The 20,064-nt window shown below is 45.0% G+C and overlaps 3 protein-coding genes across 3 annotated transcripts; 1 reads left to right on the top strand and 2 right to left on the bottom strand.

Moving 5' to 3' along the window:
* Positions 1-1,185: 1,185 nt before the first annotated feature.
* Positions 1,186-9,514, top strand: LOC100836981 (FH protein interacting protein FIP2). Its single transcript, XM_003573914.4, has 11 exons — positions 1,186-1,362; positions 1,535-1,638; positions 1,728-1,865; positions 1,949-2,103; positions 6,886-6,970; positions 7,172-7,218; positions 7,410-7,483; positions 7,841-7,899; positions 8,322-8,381; positions 8,465-8,545; positions 9,208-9,514. Exons 1-11 carry the CDS (start codon positions 1,314-1,316, stop codon positions 9,259-9,261), a joined length of 906 nt encoding a protein of 301 aa, XP_003573962.1. The 5' UTR covers positions 1,186-1,313; the 3' UTR covers positions 9,262-9,514.
* A 3-nt stretch (positions 9,515-9,517) lies between these two features.
* On the bottom strand, positions 9,518-10,747 carry LOC100822447 (inactive protein RESTRICTED TEV MOVEMENT 2). The gene is made up of 2 exons (XM_003571764.4): positions 10,594-10,747; positions 9,518-10,118 (listed from the first exon to the last, which is right to left on the bottom strand). Exons 1-2 carry the CDS (start codon positions 10,694-10,696, stop codon positions 9,661-9,663), a joined length of 561 nt encoding a protein of 186 aa, XP_003571812.1. The 5' UTR covers positions 10,697-10,747; the 3' UTR covers positions 9,518-9,660.
* Positions 10,748-19,060: 8,313 nt separating this feature from the next.
* LOC100821823 (inactive protein RESTRICTED TEV MOVEMENT 2) lies at positions 19,061-19,965 on the bottom strand. Its single transcript, XM_003571763.4, has 2 exons — positions 19,731-19,965; positions 19,061-19,644 (listed from the first exon to the last, which is right to left on the bottom strand). The coding sequence occupies exons 1-2, from the start codon at positions 19,831-19,833 to the stop codon at positions 19,127-19,129; spliced, it is 621 nt and encodes a 206-aa protein (XP_003571811.1). The 5' UTR covers positions 19,834-19,965; the 3' UTR covers positions 19,061-19,126.
* Positions 19,966-20,064: the final 99 nt, after the last annotated feature.

The raw sequence follows: 20,064 nt of genomic DNA, 5'->3' as shown, positions 1-20,064 counted from the left end.
ACGGTCCCTCCGTTGAGGGGTAGTGCTTAGAGCATGTCCACTTTTGTTTTCTTAGAGCATGTACAATGCAAGATGTCTAGGTGGGTGCTTAGAAAAATTAACCGGTTTTTGTTAAGCACTGATGCTTATTTAGACTAAGCAGATGCCTAACTTGACACCTCCTCTATACAAATAAGCACTGGTGCTTAAAAAAATGTTTGGTTTATTTTCGTAAGCACCTGTCTTAGCATCTTGCATTGCACATGCTCTTAGTGCATTTGAGTTATGCACCTTGACGTTAGCCTCTAACAGCAGGATAGCAACAATGCAAATTCTAATCTTCACTTTGCTAATTTCTCGGTGATTACATGATCGTAATACATCTCATTAAAACCACGATTCATTCTTGGTGCTCGACAAGATATCATGCGACTTGATGACGGCTGAAGGAAGTTGAAGCTGTCGGAGGCGGAGAAGAAGGGCATAAAAGTTGGAAAATTGTTCGGGAGTAAGGAAGTGACAGTCTGCCGCAGGGGATCGAGAAGTTATTCTCGGAGAAACCGGTGAACCAGGATGCACTAGGAATCATGGTGGGAAATGTCAGGTGAAGGAGATCTAATGCAAGGTTCTAGCGGAGAACAAGTTCATGTTTGTATATTTTCAGTATTTTTTTGTGTGTGCATTATGCATCTACTTTGTTTAAATTATTGCAAAATTCCTCAAGGAGCACACAGAAGCCATGTCTGGAATTTCAGGATTGATTATCTTGTTTTTCTTACTCCCGCATTTTTAAGAATCATGCTTTACAAAAGATCCTGGAAAGCCGAAACACGTGAAAAAGAAATACAAGACCGGAATATCATGCCCACTTGGCTTCTACTGGTATGTCATTCGATTTGAATAAAGTTTATTTAGTTGTATAGATAAAACAAAGAAGCATTCCCAAGAGCTTTGAGTTTTTTTTTTAGAGTAACCGGAGGCCTGACGGAAGAGCTTTGAGTTAATATAAATTTTGTATGGAACCGCGCAGAAGGATTCCTTTGGAGAAACTCCGATCAAAGTTAGACGTAAAAAATCCATAAAAAAAGTCAGATGTAAAAAATTCACCAAAAATAGTCCCAAATTCACAAAAAAAATCTCGAAAATCTCTTAAATCGAAGCGGCTGTGGAGGATTTCGAAGTTGGGCTTTGCGCGTCCCCAGTCCCCCCCCATCCAAGGGTTATGCTTGGCCGGCTCGGGCGCGGAGGGGCCGAGTCCACCACACCGCGCGGCACAGGAGGCGCCTCCTCTTCCCCCCCTCGCCTCGCCGAGAAGAAAGCCGGAAAAGGCCGAGATGCGGAGCCCACGCGCCGCGATGCAGCAACCGGTCCTTCTCAACATCGGTCAGTCCGCTTCCCTCCCAATGCTTCGTACTAATTTTATCCTCCATTCGATTCCATTCGATTCGGTTCCAAAATTCGATGGACTCCTCCCCGCTCTTCTAATGGCGAATGGTCGCGATCACGGGCTCACCTCACGCTTGCCGATTTTGTGCGATGTGATTGCGCGGTGCAGGGGGCAGCGAGTACGCAGCCACGGTGGACACGCTCACGCAGCGGGAGCCCGGCTCGCTCCTCGCCGCCATCTTCGCCGGCGGAACGCGCCGTCTCCCCTCCAACGTATTTCATCACATCTCTCGCTTGTGTCTTGTTTCCGCCTGCCTTGCCCGCGGCCCGCGTCTCATGAACCAATCGTGTGGCGTTTGCAGGACGGGGCGGCGTTTGTGGACCGTGACGGGAAGCAGTTCCGGCACGTGCTCAACTGGCTCAGGGACGGTGCCGTCCCCATGCTCGCGGCGAATGAGTACCAGCGGCTGCTTCGGGAGGCGGAGTACTACCGGATGCACGTATGGATGGGCCTTGCGTCATGCTCTCCTGTCCTAGGAGTTTATAGACTGTCCAACCATCTGACATTGAGTTGGTATTTTAGGGGTTGATCGATTACATCAAAGAGCGGATCGCGGAGGAGAAGGTGGAGGAATCGTTGGGCGCCGAACTAACTCGGAAGGATGTGATCAAGTGCATTCAGACTGAGAAAGTCAGATTCCGCGGCGTGAATCTCTCCGGCCTTAACCTGTCTAAGCTTGTAAGCTCACAGTGGCTAGTTTTATGTCCCTTGTGTGGTTAAATACCTCCAGGCAACTTGCAGTTGAGCTTGTATCTAATGCAGAGTTATCCAACTTGGGTGGTGGTGGCCAATTTTCATGGAAATGGTCTCCATCTAAGGGCAGATCTGGTGGTATACTTGTAGGGATTAGAGATTCTATTTTTGATATTGTTGAACAACAAAATGGAGACCATTTTGTTAGATTGCTTTTATATGACAAAACAAATGATTCTAGATGGAATTTAGTGGTGGTTTATGGAGCTGCTCAGGTTGAGCATAAAGAAGACTTTCTGACTGAACTATCTCAGGTTTGTCAGGATAGTCAATACCCTTTCCTGTTGGGAGGGGATTTTAATATTATCAGAAAAGAAGATGAAAAAAATAAATCTGGAGGATATAATAGATGGAGTTTTTTGTTTAATGCTATAATTGAACAAGCTGGCCTTAGGGAATTGGCTTTAAATGGGAGACAATATAGATGGCCCAATGATCACTTGGACCCAACTTTTGAAAAGTTGGATAGGATTTTAACGAGCACTGACTGGGAGGACCTATTTCCTCTTTCTATTGTCTCTGCTATGGATAGGGTTCTTTCTGACCATGTACCTCTCCTGATTGACTCAGGGGTTGCTCTCAAGAAAGATCCCATTTTTCGTTTTGAATCTAGTTGGTTTGAGAGGGAGGGAGTTAAGGAAATAATTGAAAAAATCTGGACTTCTGCCCCTGTTCACCTGGACAATTTAGATAGATGGCAGTGGATCTTGCGAAATTTGAGGAAAAAGCTGAAGGGGTGGAACAGAAATGTAGATGCCCTGTATAAAAAACTTAAAAAGGAATTATCTGCAAAAATTGCTGAATTAGACATTATTGCAGAATCGGCCTGTTTATCCTTAGCTCAAAGAGAGGAGAAGAAAGCTTTAGAACTTCAACATGGTAGGCTGCTGAGACAGGAGGAACTAAAATGGCAGCAAAGATCTAAAGAAAAAGAAATACTAGAGGGGGACAGTAATACAATTTTTTTTTCATGCTAAAGCCAATGGCAAAAGGAGGAAGAATATAATTCTTTCTCTGGAACAAGAGGAGGGATTGATTGAAGGGGAAGATCAGCTGATGAAGTACATTACTGATTTTTACAAAAAATTATTTGGCCATTCTAGTAACACTGAGATGACTCTAGACATTACTGATGGGATGAAATTAAAGGAGGACCATGCAGCTGAGCTGGTTACTCCTTTTTCCATGGGGGAGTTAAAAATTGCTGTTTTTCAGATGGAAAAAAATAAATCCCCTGGACCTGATGGTTTTCCAGTGGAATTCTATCAAGTTTATTGGGATATTGTCAAAAATGATCTATTTGGTCTTCTGACAGACTTCTATAATGGGAAGCTGCAGATTGACAGACTAAATTATGGGATCATCACTTTAGTTCCTAAATGTAAAGATGCTAAGCAAATTCAGAAGTTTAGACCTATATGCCTTTTGAATGTAAGCTTCAAAATAATCACTAAAGTGTTGATGAATAGAATGACCCCTACTGTTGGTACTGTAGTTTCTGAAACTCAGACAGCATTCCTCAAAGGGAGGTACATTATGGAAGGAGTTATGATTCTTCATGAGGCTCTCAACTTTATCCATAAAAAAAAGAAATCTGCCATTTTATTTAAGGTAGATTTTGAAAAAGCATATGATAAAATTAAATGGCCCTTTGTGTATCAAATGCTGAAACTCAAAGGATATCCTGATAAGTGGTGTGATTGGATGATGTACATAATGAGAGGAGGGAAGGTGAGCATTAGAGTAAATGATTCTTTTGGTCCCTATTTCCCTACTTTTACTGGCCTTAGACAAGGGGATCCTATGTCTCCCTTGCTCTTTGATCTCGCTGCAGATGCCCTGGCTATCTTGCTGGGCAATGCAAAAAAAGCTGGATTAGTTCGAGGTGTTATTCCTGAATTAGTTGATGGGGGGATAAACATACTTAAGTACGCTGATGATACTATATTTATGCTCCCCAATGATATTGATAGTGCAAAGAATCTCAAATTCATTCTATGTGCTTTTGAACAAATGTCAGGGTTGAAAATTAACTTTCACAAGAGTGACTTGTATTGTTTTGGAGAGGCTGTTACCAATTCACATACTTTTTGTGATATTTTTACTTGCAAAGGGGAGCTTCCACTGACCTATCTGGGTATCCCAGTGGATGCTGTTCGAATTAGAAACAAACATTGGAAAAAATACTGAGAACAAAGTGGAGAATAGATTAAGTTGTTGGCAGGGGAGAATTTTATCTGTGGGGGGAAGAAATGTCCTTATTAACTCATGTCTTAGTAGCATCCCTCTCTATATGATGTCTTTCTACGAGCTTCCTGTTGGGGTTCGTAAGAGAATTGACTTCTATCGTGCTAGGATGCTTTGGCAGGAAGAGGAGGGGATCAAGAAATATCATCTGGTTGCCTGGAAAAAAGTGTGTTTGCTCAAAGAACAGGGGGGTTTGGGTATTTTAGATTTGGATACTATGAACCAGGCACTGCTGGGAAAATGGGTTTGGAAACTTTTTAATGATACTGGTTTGTGGCAACGTTTGCTACAAGCTAGATACATTGGTGACAAGTGTCTTGGGAGTGTTAAGCATAGAGCAGGGGATTCGATGTTTTGGAGTGGTTTGTTACACATCAAAGATAAATTTCTGTCCTTGTGCAAGTTTTTTATTGGTAATGGGGAAAAAGTTAGATTCTGGGAAGATTGGTGGGTTGGCGACAAACCTGTAAAATTACAATTTCCAGTCCTTTATGAAGTTTGTTTTAGCAAAAATGTTTCGGTTGCTAGTGTGGTTTCAAAGCAGGGGAGGGGAGTCTGTTTTAGGCGCACACTGTGGGGGGATATGTTTCTGGATTGGCAGCAAATTCTGAATTTCTGTAATAGGGTAAAGCTCACTAAGGCTGAAGATAAAGCTTGGTGGCGATTGACACCAAATGGGGTGTTCTCTGTGAGTTCTTTCTACAGAGAGCTGATGTGGCAGAGCATAGATTTCCCTCAGAAATTTCTGTGGAAGATCAAGATACCTTTGAAAATAAAGATCTTCCTTTGGTTGATTGCTCATGGGAGCATTCTTACTAAGGATGTGCTGCAACACAGAGGGTGGAAGGGGAATACTCAATGCCACTTCTGTGATCAACACGAATCTATTGATCATTTGTTTCTGCACTGTCCACTGGCTCACTTCTTGTGGGGGGTGGTACGATGTGCTTTTGATCTACCTGATTTGCCAGCTACTGTTTCCACATTGTGGGAGACATGGTTATTGAGTTTTCATGGGAACACGAAGAAGTTGGTAATGGTTGGAGTTGCAGGCCTGCTTTGGGTCATATGGAACACCAGAAACGATGTTTGTTTTCGTAAAGTACAGATAACTTCTCCGTTTGGAGTGGTAAAACGCTTATGTTATTGGCTGAACCGGTGGTCTGTGCTGCAGGTAAAGGAGGCAAACCGAAGGCTGCTGCAATGGGGGACAAGACTGGTTGAGCAAGTTGCCATGGAAGTGTTCGAGGCGTCAAGGGGATGGCATCCTCTCCGGCGACGGTTAGAAGTCTGAACTTTGCTGCGATGGCTACATGTTATCTGTCTTCCAGAATGTGCTGTGCTTTTGTTGATGGTTTCTCTGAAGGAAGGAGTTGTGTCGTGGTGGTGTCACGGCAGATGCCATAAGATGGCTTAACTTGGGGCCGATGGACGATGGAGGAACCGGAGGAGGGAGGACGTGAAGAAGAACACGCACAATTCACACGGGAACACACCGATTTACCCTGGTTCGGAGCCCTCTTGTCGAGGTAAGACTCCTACTCCTGCTTTGTTGTATTAGCCGAGATAGGCAAGCTCTACAATGGTGCTCCTTGAGCTGTATTCTTGAGGAAGAAGAAGAAAGGGGAAAAACCCTAAAATGCTCTCTCTCCTTCTCCCCTTTTTCCTAAAGGGAGGTAAGGTTCTATTTATAGGCTGCACATGGTACACTGCCATGTGGGCCGAGTCTAACGTCACCATCTTTGGGCTTCACCGGGCACGCGGCTTGGTTCCCTCCAGGCAGCGCCGCGGGGGACAAGGCCACTTTACTTTTCCTGCCAACCGGTAGCGGGTACAGCTATCTTCTGTCGGCTTCCGTCATAGATTCCCTTTCGGTGCCTCTTTAGTGTGGTCACCTGACACCGGCATGCAGGCGCTGACCGCTTTCCTGGAGTGATGATGGCGCTGCTTTACTTTGTACCGCGGGATCAGGATAAGACCGTTGAGGGATCTCGGTTGCTGCCGAGACCAACGTGCTCATCCTTATCCTGCAAACTCATAAGATAAGATATCCCTGCCGGCATACGCTCGGCGTGCCGGCTTAGCATTAGTTGTACTCCGTGATGCCGGCATACGTAACTATGCCGGCCTTGTCTCCGTTATCTCGGCTAGAGTTGTGTCGTCATGACCCTACCCGGGGTCATTCCCCCGACAAGTTGATTGAACGGGCTGCTGCATTTAGACACGGTGGTTTGTCACCCTGTTGTCACATGGAGGTTGTAGCCTAGTTGTTTTCCTTTGTTCTACCTTGCCAGTTTGAGCCTGTGCAGCATAGCTGCTCGTCTTAAAAACCTTGGATGCTGACTGAACTCTGTAACACCAGCGGTTTCTAATAGAAGAAATCGGAGGGGAACCCCTCTTTTTCAAAAAAAAAAAAAGTTGAGCTTGTACAAAAATGCACCTTTTCCCGATATGCTACATGACTTATCAGAGGTTGACTTCAGTTGTGGCTGTCTTGAGAAGACAAACTTTTCACATGCTAACCTTCACAAAGCTAAATTTGGGGTATGGCTCTTGTACTGTGATTCTCAGTAGCTCTTATCAGATTTAACAATTTTATGCTGTATGTTTTACATTTAGTTCTTTGACCTTGTGATAGTACTTCAGTTTTCAGAATTATCTATCAATTTGCTTTGAGATATCATGTAAAGTTCTTGTCTGGAATGCTACATCTCATGTAGTAAAACACCTATGTATTCTTCGCAGGAGGTTGAAGCTTCTCATTCTTCATTCCATTATGCAAATTTGCGTGAGTAAGAATACAAAGAAGCTTCCAAATCTTTCTTGTCCTTCTCTTTTATTCCCTTTTTTGGTAGTGATGAGTGTGGTGGAGGTGTTTGGGTTTGGTACAAGTGCTTAGTTAATTGGCTTAGTACTTTTGTACCTCTTTTTCTTTATTTTTGTCCTGGGAGATGCTGCTCGTAATTGCAGAATTTGATTGTAGGTGTGAGTTTGTAGGAGCAAATCTTGACAAATCTATTTTGGATAGAGCGAACCTTCAAAGTGCAAATCTACAAGGTGCCTAACCTTTTCCCTTTTCCTTACAGTTTATTCTTAACCTGCATGCTGACTAACTGGCAGTTTCCCTCATTGTTTCCTTCTTGTGGAGACGCTGCATAATGATGTTAATCCTTTTTGTTTGTTAAGCATTTTACTTCCTTCAAAGTGCAAACCTACAAGGTGCATAACCTGACAGATTATCTTACCGGAGATTCCGTTTTCAATTTTACTATGTCAAATGTGAACCTGCCTTGGCTGTTTTTAAGGGTCCCTCCGGCTTTGAATTCCAAAGTACCTTTCTCAAAATTATTTTTATAAAGTTAATGAGCAAATGCGAAGCAGCACTCGAGATAGACTGTTCAAACTATTCTGCAGATGCATGCTTAACAAGGTGTAGCTTCATTGAAACTGATCTTCGTTCAGCACACCTACAGGTTTGAAATTTGTCTTCAGTACTTCAGTATGTAAATTTGTGTTATCCCCAACCACAGTGAACTTCAATGCTAAGAAATCTGTGTGTACTGCTGCCACTGCTGTTTGTAGTGCCGTATAGAAAAGTATGAAACCATGATGACAAGCATGAAGCCACAAATATTTAGCGTGGGCAATCCGTATCCATTCTCTTTGTTTTCTTTTATAGTTTATCTAATCAATAAATATATATTGTTGCTCCCTGCATATGGATCCATGCTAATCAATTTCTATCCATAGCAGTGTATGTCCTTCTCTCCTAATGTCATTCAACAGAGCAATTACTAGTTTTTAGTGGCAACCCATATATTATTAAAAACTAAAAGCTGCTGTTCAATTCTCAATTTCCTATGGATACTAATAACCAACTGACATGTATTTTCAGAGTGCAAACCTTACAGATGCCAACTTGACAGGAGCTAACCTTGAAGGAGCCAATCTCAAGGTAAATTTTATGCGGCAGCATGCCTTCCCAGGAGAGGGAGAGTCTCATTTAAATGCAGACCTTATAAACTAACTCCTTTGCAGGGGGCTAAGTTGACTGGTTCAAACTTGCAAGGTGCAAATCTTCAGCGTGCTTACCTGCGGGAAGTCGATTTGCGAGAAACTGTATGTTTATCCAGTCTGCTAATAACTTAGCTAAGAAATAGACACTCATCCATTACTTCATAAGCTCATCAAAAGAAATCACATGTTTACTTCCTGTCGCATCTGTGATGACACCTGGTTCACCAAACCACCTTGCACACAAAATTAAGAGAAGAAAATCAAAGAACAATTATGAGCACATGCATCCAGGGACTTTCCAGGTTCAGGTTGCTGTGATAATTCACATCTGACCGAAGAGCAAAAAGTATACTAAATTAACTAAGAAGTGGACTGACTTAAGACGGCTGGTCATTGATTTGTCAATTGGGGTCGTGGGCACACATACTACTAGTTTTTGCGAAAAACAAACAAGCATACAACTAGTGCTGATTAATTAGATATATATGATTGCACTCGTATAAATGTATGCTGGCAAGAGGAAATTTAAACTATATGTAAGCAATGATTTCATGAACACATGGCATCTATTCTTGTTTCCTGTATTGTGCAAACAAGAGCAGTTTAACACTGAGACAAAAGCGCACAGCTTCAGTGGAATTTTTGGCTCCCATTTTTATTTTATGCAAGAACTTGATACACAGATTCAACAAAGTGGGATCTTAGGTTAGAATAGTATATCTTTACATCCTAAAATCTAATCCTTGGATTCCTTTCTTAAACAGCAATTAGCTGGTGCTAAGCTCGGAGGTGCAAATCTGCTTGGAGCCATCAGATAGCGCCGTACTTTTTTTTTTGAGGGACTGTTATAGCGCCATACATCTTTGACGATATCCATATAATGCATGTTAGGGGAAATAGAGAGAGTCGTAGTTGATGAATTCTCATACGATACATTAGCTGTGTGTTTTTTCTGCCTTTTCTGAATTCATAAGTTGGTCTTTCTACGGTGGAGACATCCTGCAACTAACGAAATGTAGGTTCAGAACAGGTTACCAAAAGGTTATTAAAAGAACTGGTTAGACAATTGAATGCTGATTGACGTGTGTTGAGGCTTTGATTCGAACCATCCCAATCCTGGTTATTTACAAGGATCTTATTCCGTTTTATCATCTGGAGAATTACATCTGGTATGCTGTAGGACTGTACTGTTATGTGTGCGTCTGGTGTTGCATGCCTCATTCGTTCTTGATCTGCCCACCGCTCGGCCTGCTCTTCCCGAAGGCGACAAGCCAGAGGAGCACGGCGGCGAGAACTACGTTGAGGACGACGTGCCGGTGCTGGCTCAGGGCCTTAACCAGCCTCCGCACCGGGTGCTCGTCGTCATTTCGCCACGCCGCCGTGTGACCGCCGGTCCAGACGGCGCCAGCCTCTTCCTCCAGCTCGTCCTCCAGGTACTCTTCTGTGTCGTCTTCGTCGTCGTCCGTGGTGGTGGAGGTATTGGGATGGGGCACCTGGACGTAGAGGACTCCCTTGGCGAGCTGCACCTTGATCGCCGTGCCGTCGCAGGCGTCAGGGAGGTCGAAGCGCTTGAGGAAGTGGCTCCACTGCCGGCTGCCGTTCAGGGTGCGCTCGCCGCTGATCCTCAGGCTACCCGACGCCTCCACCTGAACCTTCAGCTGGTCCTTGGTGAACCCTGCATTAGCGACATGCATGTCAATCTGCCGGTTTAGCTTTCTCTCCAACGAAAAAGTAGTCAATGATACTCCCTCCGTCCTATAATTCTTATCGTTGTTTTAGTTACTCCATCCGATTAAAAAAAAGAGCGTCGCCCATTTTATAGTAAGTAGGAGTACAAAATTGTATTAAGTGGATGTCACTTTTTATATATCGAAAGGAATACTAAAACAGCGACAAGAATTATGAGACGAAGGGAGTACTTAGAAATCATAAACCCCATTTAGGCAATTACAACCTGTGTGGAAAGAACCGATATTTTTACCCATCAAAATAAGCTTTATATTTCTGAACGTGTGTGGGAACTGTATGATGTCTCACTGGAATGAGTTCAGAACAATCCCAGCTAGGCACAGTAAAATATGGTTCCCCTCGAAAGCAGCATAGCTACAGTCTTAGCAGCGAGCTTTCTTGAATCTTGATTGCGTGCATACCTGAGACGTCCATGATGAGCGTGTCGAATTCGTCCCCGCGAACCCATTCGCTGCGGGGGTCGACTTCCGCCAGGACACGAGAGCGATGCGTCGCTGCTTCCATCTCTGGCTTCTGCCTCTTGTCTCTTCCTATCGTTGCGAGATGATCGGCAGCTCCGAGACACTGATGGTATATATAGAGGTAGAAGATCTGGACGTGAGATGAAAGGTATACCATATGTGTCTGGCCGAGATGGAGACCAAGGAAAGGAAAGGATACCTCACCTTGCCGGCCAGCGTGTTGATATGGACAATATATCCATGGGGCCTAGATGGTCTGCACCTAGCTAGGTGTTTTGCCTTGCTTGTGTGCAAGTCTTTTTTCTTGAACCTCAAGTTGTATGGTGAATCTCTTCCTTCTTTCTCTCCATTTCTCCTTTTCTTTTTCTTGTATATTCTTCTTTCCCTTTTCTTTTATTGTAACTTTGATGCATCTCCGTTTTTATGATACATCTAAACAAAGAGGTAAGGGTGTTGGTCAGGGCAATCTGGACAAAGAGACCCATGCACACAGCCATCCGAAGTCCCAACCGTGAGTGCGGTTGGGGTTTTGGACCCCTCTTCGTAGCCAACGTACTCTTCCCTTTTTTTTGGGAATGCCATGTGTGTTCGTGTATTGAAAGGAATGCATCCTAATGCAGATTTTCGAATGCAAAATATCCTCGGGCAGCCTACTATACTTGGCGGAGTATTCTGTTTGGAAAACAAATATTACAAGTTGACCTGTTATGTCGTGTGGGTGAGTACTATTTTGACAAAGAAAGAAAGATAATTGTAAGTGTGCGATCCAACCGGTTCATATATCTGTGTGATCATGCCTACAAACACTTTCTCGCTCAATAATCAACAGCAGAACCTAACAGGTCATATTGATTCCCAAATATATGCATAGATCGTATTGGTCAACTTTCAGAAACTGTTGTAGTCATTTGTCTCGGATATTTTCGAGCTCAAGGTGAGGTAGTCATCCTTATTTCTAGCTTGACTTCTTTTTTCTCAGTGCTTACATCCGAATCCCCCAAAATATGGTTAACTCTTTAATCATAAGCATGGCCATGAATTTTCGACCCGAATCCCCCAAAATATGGTTAACTCTTTAATCATAAGCATGTCCATGAATTTTTGACAATCAATCACTCAAGTGGCCAGAGATATCTGTCCATGCGGAGGGGAAACTTTCATCTCAATCAATCACAACTCACAATCATATATTATTAATTATTCGGAAGTGTCAGACAAATTCAGGCAAAATGTCAAACAAGTCGTCCAAAAAGGAGAAAAAAAACAAAGCAATTAATGTGCCTGGCAACAACTTACCACAAACCCTATAAAAAAGTGACTGAAACAAACAAAAATTAAACAACTTCTTGGCAAAACATTCAAGAAGGGTTCGTCGCACGTGCACCGATGATAATGCGTCCAATCAAAGGTCGACCTTGGGATTTCATCTCCAAAATCGATCTTCGAGTCACCATCTTCACAGAGGCATGGCACAGGTACGTTGGCATTGCCTGAGATCTTGTATTTCCACTGGGTGCGCGCAAACTTGTCGTTGGAATTGTCATCGTTATCAGTCCCTCTACCATATCGGACGACATCTCACTATCCAGATAGCACTGGAAAGAGATACTTGAAGCAGGAGACTTTCCATACTAGCCCGCTTCCACTCGCACCCCTTTCGATCCACCTTCTGTGGTGACAAAGGGGCATCTTTTCATTGATGCCAACAACAGTTTTGGCATGACAACTTTTGCATGAGAAGCCTTGTGTATCACCTGTCGAGAGGGATTGAACCCGGTCTAGAGGTGGACGTGAACATTCATTGGCCTGAATATTTGCTTTAGTCGGAGTACAATGGGGCAACATCAATCATTTGTTAGCAAAACCAGGTTGGATAAAAGCTGATATTGAAGAAAGAGAAATGAAAAAAGAGAGAGAGAATGCTAGCCTTCTCTTGACTGAGACATAGTCACTAGCGCTCAAACATAAGAGGTACTGTACTTCTATTGTACCACATGTCACCTCTCCGTCACACATTATTTTAGCTAAATTTTAATCACTCCATAATTTTTCATGCAAATGTTAAGGGCTAGATATATAACACTAAAAGACCTCTGGTTGTACAAACAACATTAATGCACTAGATATAACATTAAAAGCCCTCTAGTTGTACAACATATTTTTGAGAAATGGACCAGTGGCGAAGAGAAGAAGCCACCGTAAGAAGAAAAACAAAACTTCGCACGAACAATGGTCATATGAGCCACAGGAGCAGAGATGTCACGACCATGCTCCCTCAAAAGGTTACACGGAATAAAGTTCCAAATTGTTGAAGTTGTGATCCAAATTCTCAAGGAGGTGTTTCCCAGGACCGGAACTTCCGGTGGGGCGGAACTTCCGCCTAACCTCCGTCTCACCTCCGTGATGCTACTGGAACTTCGCGTGAAGGCTGCGGAGTTTGTCCCGGAACAAGCCCGGAACTTCCGGCCCAAACCCGGAACTTTTGGGGTCCCCGATACGGATCTGTTTTGACCTAATCTTCCTGTTATATATACCCCTTGTGGCCGCCGTTTTGGGGACGAGTTGCTTTTGTAGAATCTCCCCGGCGTTGTGTAAACACTCCCCATATAGTGAAGTTTCGCTGGCTGGCGCCCGTGGTTTTTCCCTCTCGTTGTTTGAGAGGATTTTCCACGTTAAATCCGTGTGTCCTTGTGCTGTGAGTTCTTCTTCGTTCTTCGTTCTTGCTTGTCGCGTTCATAACAAGTGGTATCAGAGCCCCAGGTTCCGCCTAGGGTTTGCGACATGTCGACCTTGAAGTTCGGCTGCCACAGCTGGATTACACCACACGATTCTCGTTGTGGCAAGTGAAGATGCGGGCGATTCTCGCCCAAACTTCAGATCTGGATGAAGCGCTTGATTCCTTCGGCAAGAAGGATGAAAAGGAGTGGACTGCCGAAGAGAAACGCAAAGATCGTAAGGCTTTGTCTTTGATTCAACTTCATCTATCCAATAATATTTTGCAGGAAGTGTTGGAGGAGAAATCCGCAGCAGCCCTGTGGCTGAAACTGGAATCGATCTGCATGTCTAAAGATCTAACCAGTAAGATGCATGTAAAGATGAAGCTGTTCACCCATAAGCTGCAAGAAGGTGGTTCGGTAATATCTCATATAACTGCTTTTCGAGAGATAGTTTCTAACTTGCAAGCTTTGGAGGTTAAGTATGATGATGAGGATTTAGCCATCTTACTCTTATGCTCGTTGCCTAGTTCCTATACAAATATCCGCGATTCAATTCTTTATAGCCATGACTCTCTAACCCTTAATGAGGTTTTGGAAGCACTTAGACAGAAAGAAAAGATGAAGTCTATGGTGCAGACCAATGGGTCGTTGTCAAAGGCAGAAGCTCTGCAGGTTCGTGGCAGGACCGAGCAGTGGAATAACAACTATGGCAACCGAGATAAGAGCCGGGACGGAAAAGCTCATTCAAAGTCCCGAGGAAAAGATAAGTTTTGCAGATATTGTAAGAAAAATAATCATATCATTGAAGATTGTTATAAACTGCAGAACAAGGAGAAAAGGAACGGTACCTACAAACCGAAAGACAAGTCCGATGGTAATGGTAAGGCCGACAGCTCTGAGGGTGAATGCCTCACTGTTCTTGCTGCTTGTGCTTCCCGTGATGATGAATGGATTCTTGATACAGCATGTTCCTTTCATGTTTGTTGTAACAAGGATTGGTTCAGTTCTTATGAGTTTGTGCAGACTGGAGATTTTGTGCGTGTGGGCAATGACAATCCTTGTCATATTGTTGACGTTGGGTCCGTTCAGATCAAGACCCATGATGGCATGACACGCATGTTGAAAGAGGTGAAGCACACTAAGCATGGCAAGAAATTTGATCTCACTTAGTACCATGGACTGTGACGGGTACAAGTACGCCGGTGGGCGTAGACTTTTAAAGGTATTTAGAGGTTCTCTTATTCACATGATAGGTGATATGAATTCTGCAAAATTATATGTTCTTAGAGGTAGCACTTTGCCTGGTTTTGCTGCTGCCGTTACACCTAATGATTCTGATGATTATGCAAAAACGAATATGTGGCATATGCGTCTTGGGCATATGAGTGAACATGGGATGACAGAGTTGGTCAAGAGAGAGCTCATGATGGCTGCAACTTGAGTAAGCTTGAGTTTTGTGAGCACTGCGTTTATGGTAAGCACAAGAGGGTTAAATTCGTTTCTTCCATTCATACCACCAAAGGCATATTAGATTATGTGCATGCTGATGTTTGGGGACCGTCCCGTAAGACTTCTATTGGTGGTGCTAATTACATGCTTACCATTATTGATGATTACTCAAGAAAAGTTTGGCCTTATTTTCTGAAACACAAGTCTGATGTTTTTGGTGCTTATAAGAAGTGAAAAGCTATGGTAGAAAAGCAAACTGAAAGGAAGGTGAAAATTTTGCGTACTGATAATGGTGGTGAATTTATTTCTGATGAGTTTGAGGAGTTTTGCAGCAATGATGGTGTGATTAGGCACTACACGGTTGCCCGTACTCCACAGCAAAATGGCGTGGCTGAACGCATGAATAGAACCATCATATCTAGGGCCCGTTGCATGTTGTCCAATGCAGGTTTGGGCAGGCGTTTTTGGGCTGAGGCAGCTTCCACCGCATGCTACCTCATAAACAGGTCACCTTCTATTCCACTTGACAAGAAAACTCCCATTGAGGTATAGTCTGGTAAACCTGCTGATTATTCACTGTTGAGAGTTTTCGGTTGCACCGCTTATGCTCACGTTGATAATGGAAAGCTAGAGCGTAGAGCTGTTAAGTGCATTTTTCTTAGCTATGGTTCTGGAGTTAAAGCTTTCAGGTTGTGGAATCCTGAAACTAAAAAAATTTTGCTGAGCAAGAATGTTGTCTTTAATGAAAAAGTTATGTATCATGATACTTTGTCCACTGATGCCTCTTGCATTGAAGAGGAGAGACTTAAAGTGCAGGTGGAGCACGTTGATGAAATTGCTGACAACAATGATGCTCAGGTTGATCATGGTAATGATGATGGGAACAATAATGATAATAATGATGATATTGTTCCACCCTCACCATCTGTTTTGCAGCAACCCACACGGTCTATTACAGCTGACCGCCCAAAGAGGAATAAAGGTACTCGTCCACATTTAATTGAAGAGTGTGATCTAGTTTATTATGCTTTGAGTTGTGCAGAACAGGTGGAGCATGATAGTGAACCGGCCACATATAGTGAAGCTGTTGTTTCCGGCGACCGTGTGAAGTGGTTGTCTGCCATGCAAGAGGAGATGCAATCTGTTGAGAAGAATGGCACATGTGATGTTGTGCCCTTGCCTAAATAGAAGAAGGCCGTTCGCTGCAAATGGATTTTCAAGAGAAAGGAGGGTCTGTCTCCTAATGAGCCTATGAGGTTTAACGCAAGGTTAGTGGCAAAAGGTTTCACTCAAATACCAGGTATTGATTACAATGATGTGTTCTCTTCAGTGGTAAAGCATAGTTCCATCCTTACTTTCTTTGGTATTGTTGCTATGCATGATCTTGAACTTGAGCAGTTAGATGTGAAGACTGCATTTTTGCATGGAGAGCTTGAGGAGGAAATATACATGGACCAACCTGAAGGGTTCATAGTTCCTGGTAAAGAAGAGTTTGTGTGCAAGTTGAAAAAGTCCTTTTATGGTTTGAAGCAATCTTCTAGACAGTGGTATAAAAGGTTTGATTCATTTATGATCTCACGTGGCTTTAGTAGATCTCAGTATGACAATTGTGATTAAATTTGTTGATGGATCACCTGTATACTTGCTGTTATATGTTGATGATATGTTAATTGCTTCCAAGAGCATGAAAGTAATCACTACTTTGAAAGCACAACTAAGTAGTGAATTTGAGATGAAGGATCTTGGTGCTGCTAATAAAATCCTAGGTATGAAAACTAAAAGGGACAGAAAATCTAAGTTGCTATTTTTTAGTCAGCAAAGTTACATTGAGAAAGTACTTCACCGTTTTAATTTGCATGATGCAAAGTGTGTTAGTACTCCTATTGCTTCTCATTTCAAGTTGTTAGCGTTGCAATGTCCTACTTCTGATGAAGATATTGAGTATATGTCACGAGTTCCCTATTCTAGTGCTGTTGGTTCCTTGATGTACGCCATGGTTTGTTCACGTCCTGATTTATCATATGCTATGAGTTTGGTCAGTCGTTACATGGCTAATCCTGGTAAAGAACATTGGAAAGCTGTTCAGTGGATTTTCAGGTACCTCCGTGGCACATCCAATGCTTGCTTGAAGTTTGGCAAGACTGATGAGGGACTCGCTGGCTATGTGGATTCAGATTTTGCTGCCGACTTGGATGAGAGGAGATCTCTCACAGGTTATGTGTTCACGGTAGGTGGATGTGCTGTGAGTTGGAAGGCAACACTATAACCAGTTATTGCTCAATCTACAACCGAAGCAGAATATATGGCTATTACTGAAGCTTGCAAAGAATCTGTTTGGTTAAAGGGTTTATATGCTGAGCTTTGTCAAGATGTTTCTTGCATTAACCTGTTTTGTGACAGTCAAAGTGTTATCTACCTTACTAAGGATCAGATGCTTCATGAGAGAACCAAGCACATTGATGTCAAGTACCATTTTGTTCGCGACATTGTTGCTCTAGGTAAATTGAAAGTATGCAAGATCAACACTCATGATAATCCTGCTGATATGATGACAAAGCCTGTTCCTATTGCTAAGTTTGAGCTATGCTCAAGGTTAGTTGGTATAACTGTTTAGCCCCTAGTGGCTATTGACGCCGAAAGTGTTTTCTTTGTTGTTTCAGAAGTTGTTACTGTTTATGCTACAAGGAGAAATTTGCTATAAGAAGGAATTTGTCTCAAGGTGGAGTTTGTTGAAGTTGTGATTTAAATTCTCAAGGAGGTGTTTGCCAGGACCGGAACTTCCGGTGTACTTCCGGTGGGGCGGAACTTCCGCCCAACCTCCGCCTCATCTCCGTGATGCTACTGGAACTTCGCGTGAAGACTGTGGAGTTTGTCTCGGAACAAGCCCGGAACTTCCGGAGTCCCCGATACGGATCTGTTTTGACCTAATCTTCCTGTTATATATACCCCTTGTGGCCGCCGTTTTGGGGACGAGTTGCTTTTGTAGAATCTCCCCGGCGTTCTGTAAACACTCTCATATAATGAATTTTCGCTGGCTGGCGCCCGTGGTTTTTTTCTCTCATTGTTTGAGAGGGTTTTTCACGTTAAATCCGTATGTACTTGTGCTTTTATTTCTTTTTCGTTCTTCGTTCTTGCTTGCGGTAAATCTGTATGTCCTTGTGCTGTTATTTCTTTTTCGTTCTTCGTTCTTGCACGTGGCCTTCATGACACAAATTGCAACCATAGATTTGGAATGTAGAGGCGCCAGTTCCGCATACTTGCAAATGTCGGGTGGCATTTCGGGGAAGACGCACGCGTGCAGCCGTAATGGCCGCGCGCCGTGTCCCCATGCAATCTGCCACCGGCGAGTATACATAGAATGGTACCGCGCCGCACATTTGGCTAACACCAACCTGCGCTACAGCTCGATCGCCCTCTGGACTCCCCGGCTCCTACGACGCAGGCAGATCGATGTTGTTCCAGCTCGCCGCCGGCGCCGCGTAGCTGCTCCCCTGTGCCGTAATGGTGCTCGACGCGACGACGGGCGTCGAGGCGGCGGCGGAGTCATCCTCCTCGGCAAGCCCCTCTTCCCCCTCGGCATCGTCCGTGTCCTCGCTCGACGACCGGGTCGGGTTCGAGGCTCTGCGACGCAGCCGCTCAGTCTCGCCCCGGTGCTTCGGCGCGCGCGGCAGGAGCAAGCACAAGAAGAAGGCTGCTGCGTCATCGGGTACTACGGCGGCGCCCAAGGGCGGCGACGCGTCGGGCTCCTCCAGCCCAGCCTCCTCGATTTCCTCCATCTCGGTCGGGTTCAGGACCTCCCATCAGCACCCCTGTTTCGGCAGCAAGCTGGCACGGGGCTCCAAGTCCAGTCATGCTCGCGCGTGCTCGCCGGGGACGCAAGAGGAGGAGGCCAAGGGCCGCGGGGTGGGGAGCTACCTTCGGGAGATCTCCAGGCGGCTGAGGCGGCGCGCCCCGGAGAAGTCGCCGCCACCGGTGCCGACGAGGATCGGCGCCGTCGGAGAGCGGAGGCGCGGGAACGCCATCGCGTCGGAGGAAGAGATCCGGGCTTTTGTTGTCGCGAGCGCCAGCAAGATCGAACGGAATGGGCCGCCCATCGTTCCCTTAGGCCTGTTGTGAGTTGTGACACAAACACTTCCGTTGTTCAGCGGGCGATCGAAGCCATTGAGATGGTGGCCACGTCGATTGAATATGAAATTTGACGTACATTTTGGCTTCTCGGAACTCTGACGACACGTCTTTTACATGGTACATATCACACACTTGACACATCTGTTACGAGCATGCCGCACCTACTGTCTCCGCTCCGCTCATGGCCCGAAGCTATACCTGACATAGACACCGAGGCAAAACAGGACGAGCACCGTGCCAACCACACTGGTCACCAGCTTTCTCCTCTCCGGGAGGTAGCTGTAGTAGCCGCAGCCTGTAATGGGCGCAGCAGCAACGACGGCACCTGCGCCCTGGTCAATGTGGCCACCATCTTTCACCCCCTCCTCCTCCGGCTGCTGCTTCCGCGCGCTCTCCTCTTCCTTCTCACCTCCGTTGGCATCCGTGTTAGCCGCCGCAGGGGGCTCCTCCTTGCCATTGCCAGCAGAGGCATCGCCGCCCACCATGGCGGAAGGCCCGGATTTCAGGCCGGCCATGGTGACCCGCACGACGCCGCCTTCGAACCGCGCTTGGATGCCCTTGGAGTCGCAGCCGTCGGGCACGCGGAACTCCAGCTTGAAGCGGCTCCAGCGGTTGCCAGCGACGGGGCGCTCGCCGCGCACGATCACCAGCGCGTGGCTGCGGACCAACTGCACCCTGATGTGCTCCTTCCTGTAACCTGCTGAATCTTAATTAAGCCTGGTTAATTAAGATGATCTAATCGCAAGCAAATGGGCAGAAGAAGAGGGGGATATAAATGCGTGCCTGCGGCGGTGAGATCGACGGAGAAGGTGTGCGTCGCCGGCTCGGTGACCATGTTGTGCGGAGGCACGAAGTCCTCGTAAGCGCGTCCGGCGGGGGCATCCATGGTATGTGTATCCCCTCGTTTCACGGCGCTGCTAGCTGCTTGATTCAGAATTCAGATGGACAAGCTGGTAATGGTGGCTTGGGGCTGGCTAGCTGAGAAATCCAATCCAGCTGCTGAGTTGATTGGAATAGCTATGCGCCTACGACTGTATTTATATATGTATGCGTATGTTTTGTTGGAGTTACCGTGTCCTCAAACCGGCCAGAGGAGGAAGAATCCCTTTTCACAGAA

The sequence above is a fragment of the Brachypodium distachyon genome, chromosome 3 (genome assembly GCF_000005505.3).
Source record: "Brachypodium distachyon strain Bd21 chromosome 3, Brachypodium_distachyon_v3.0, whole genome shotgun sequence".
NCBI lineage: Eukaryota > Viridiplantae > Streptophyta > Magnoliopsida > Poales > Poaceae > Brachypodium > Brachypodium distachyon.
The sequence above is the reverse complement of the archived record's forward strand: the minus strand, read 5'-3'. Positions and strand labels throughout refer to the sequence as shown.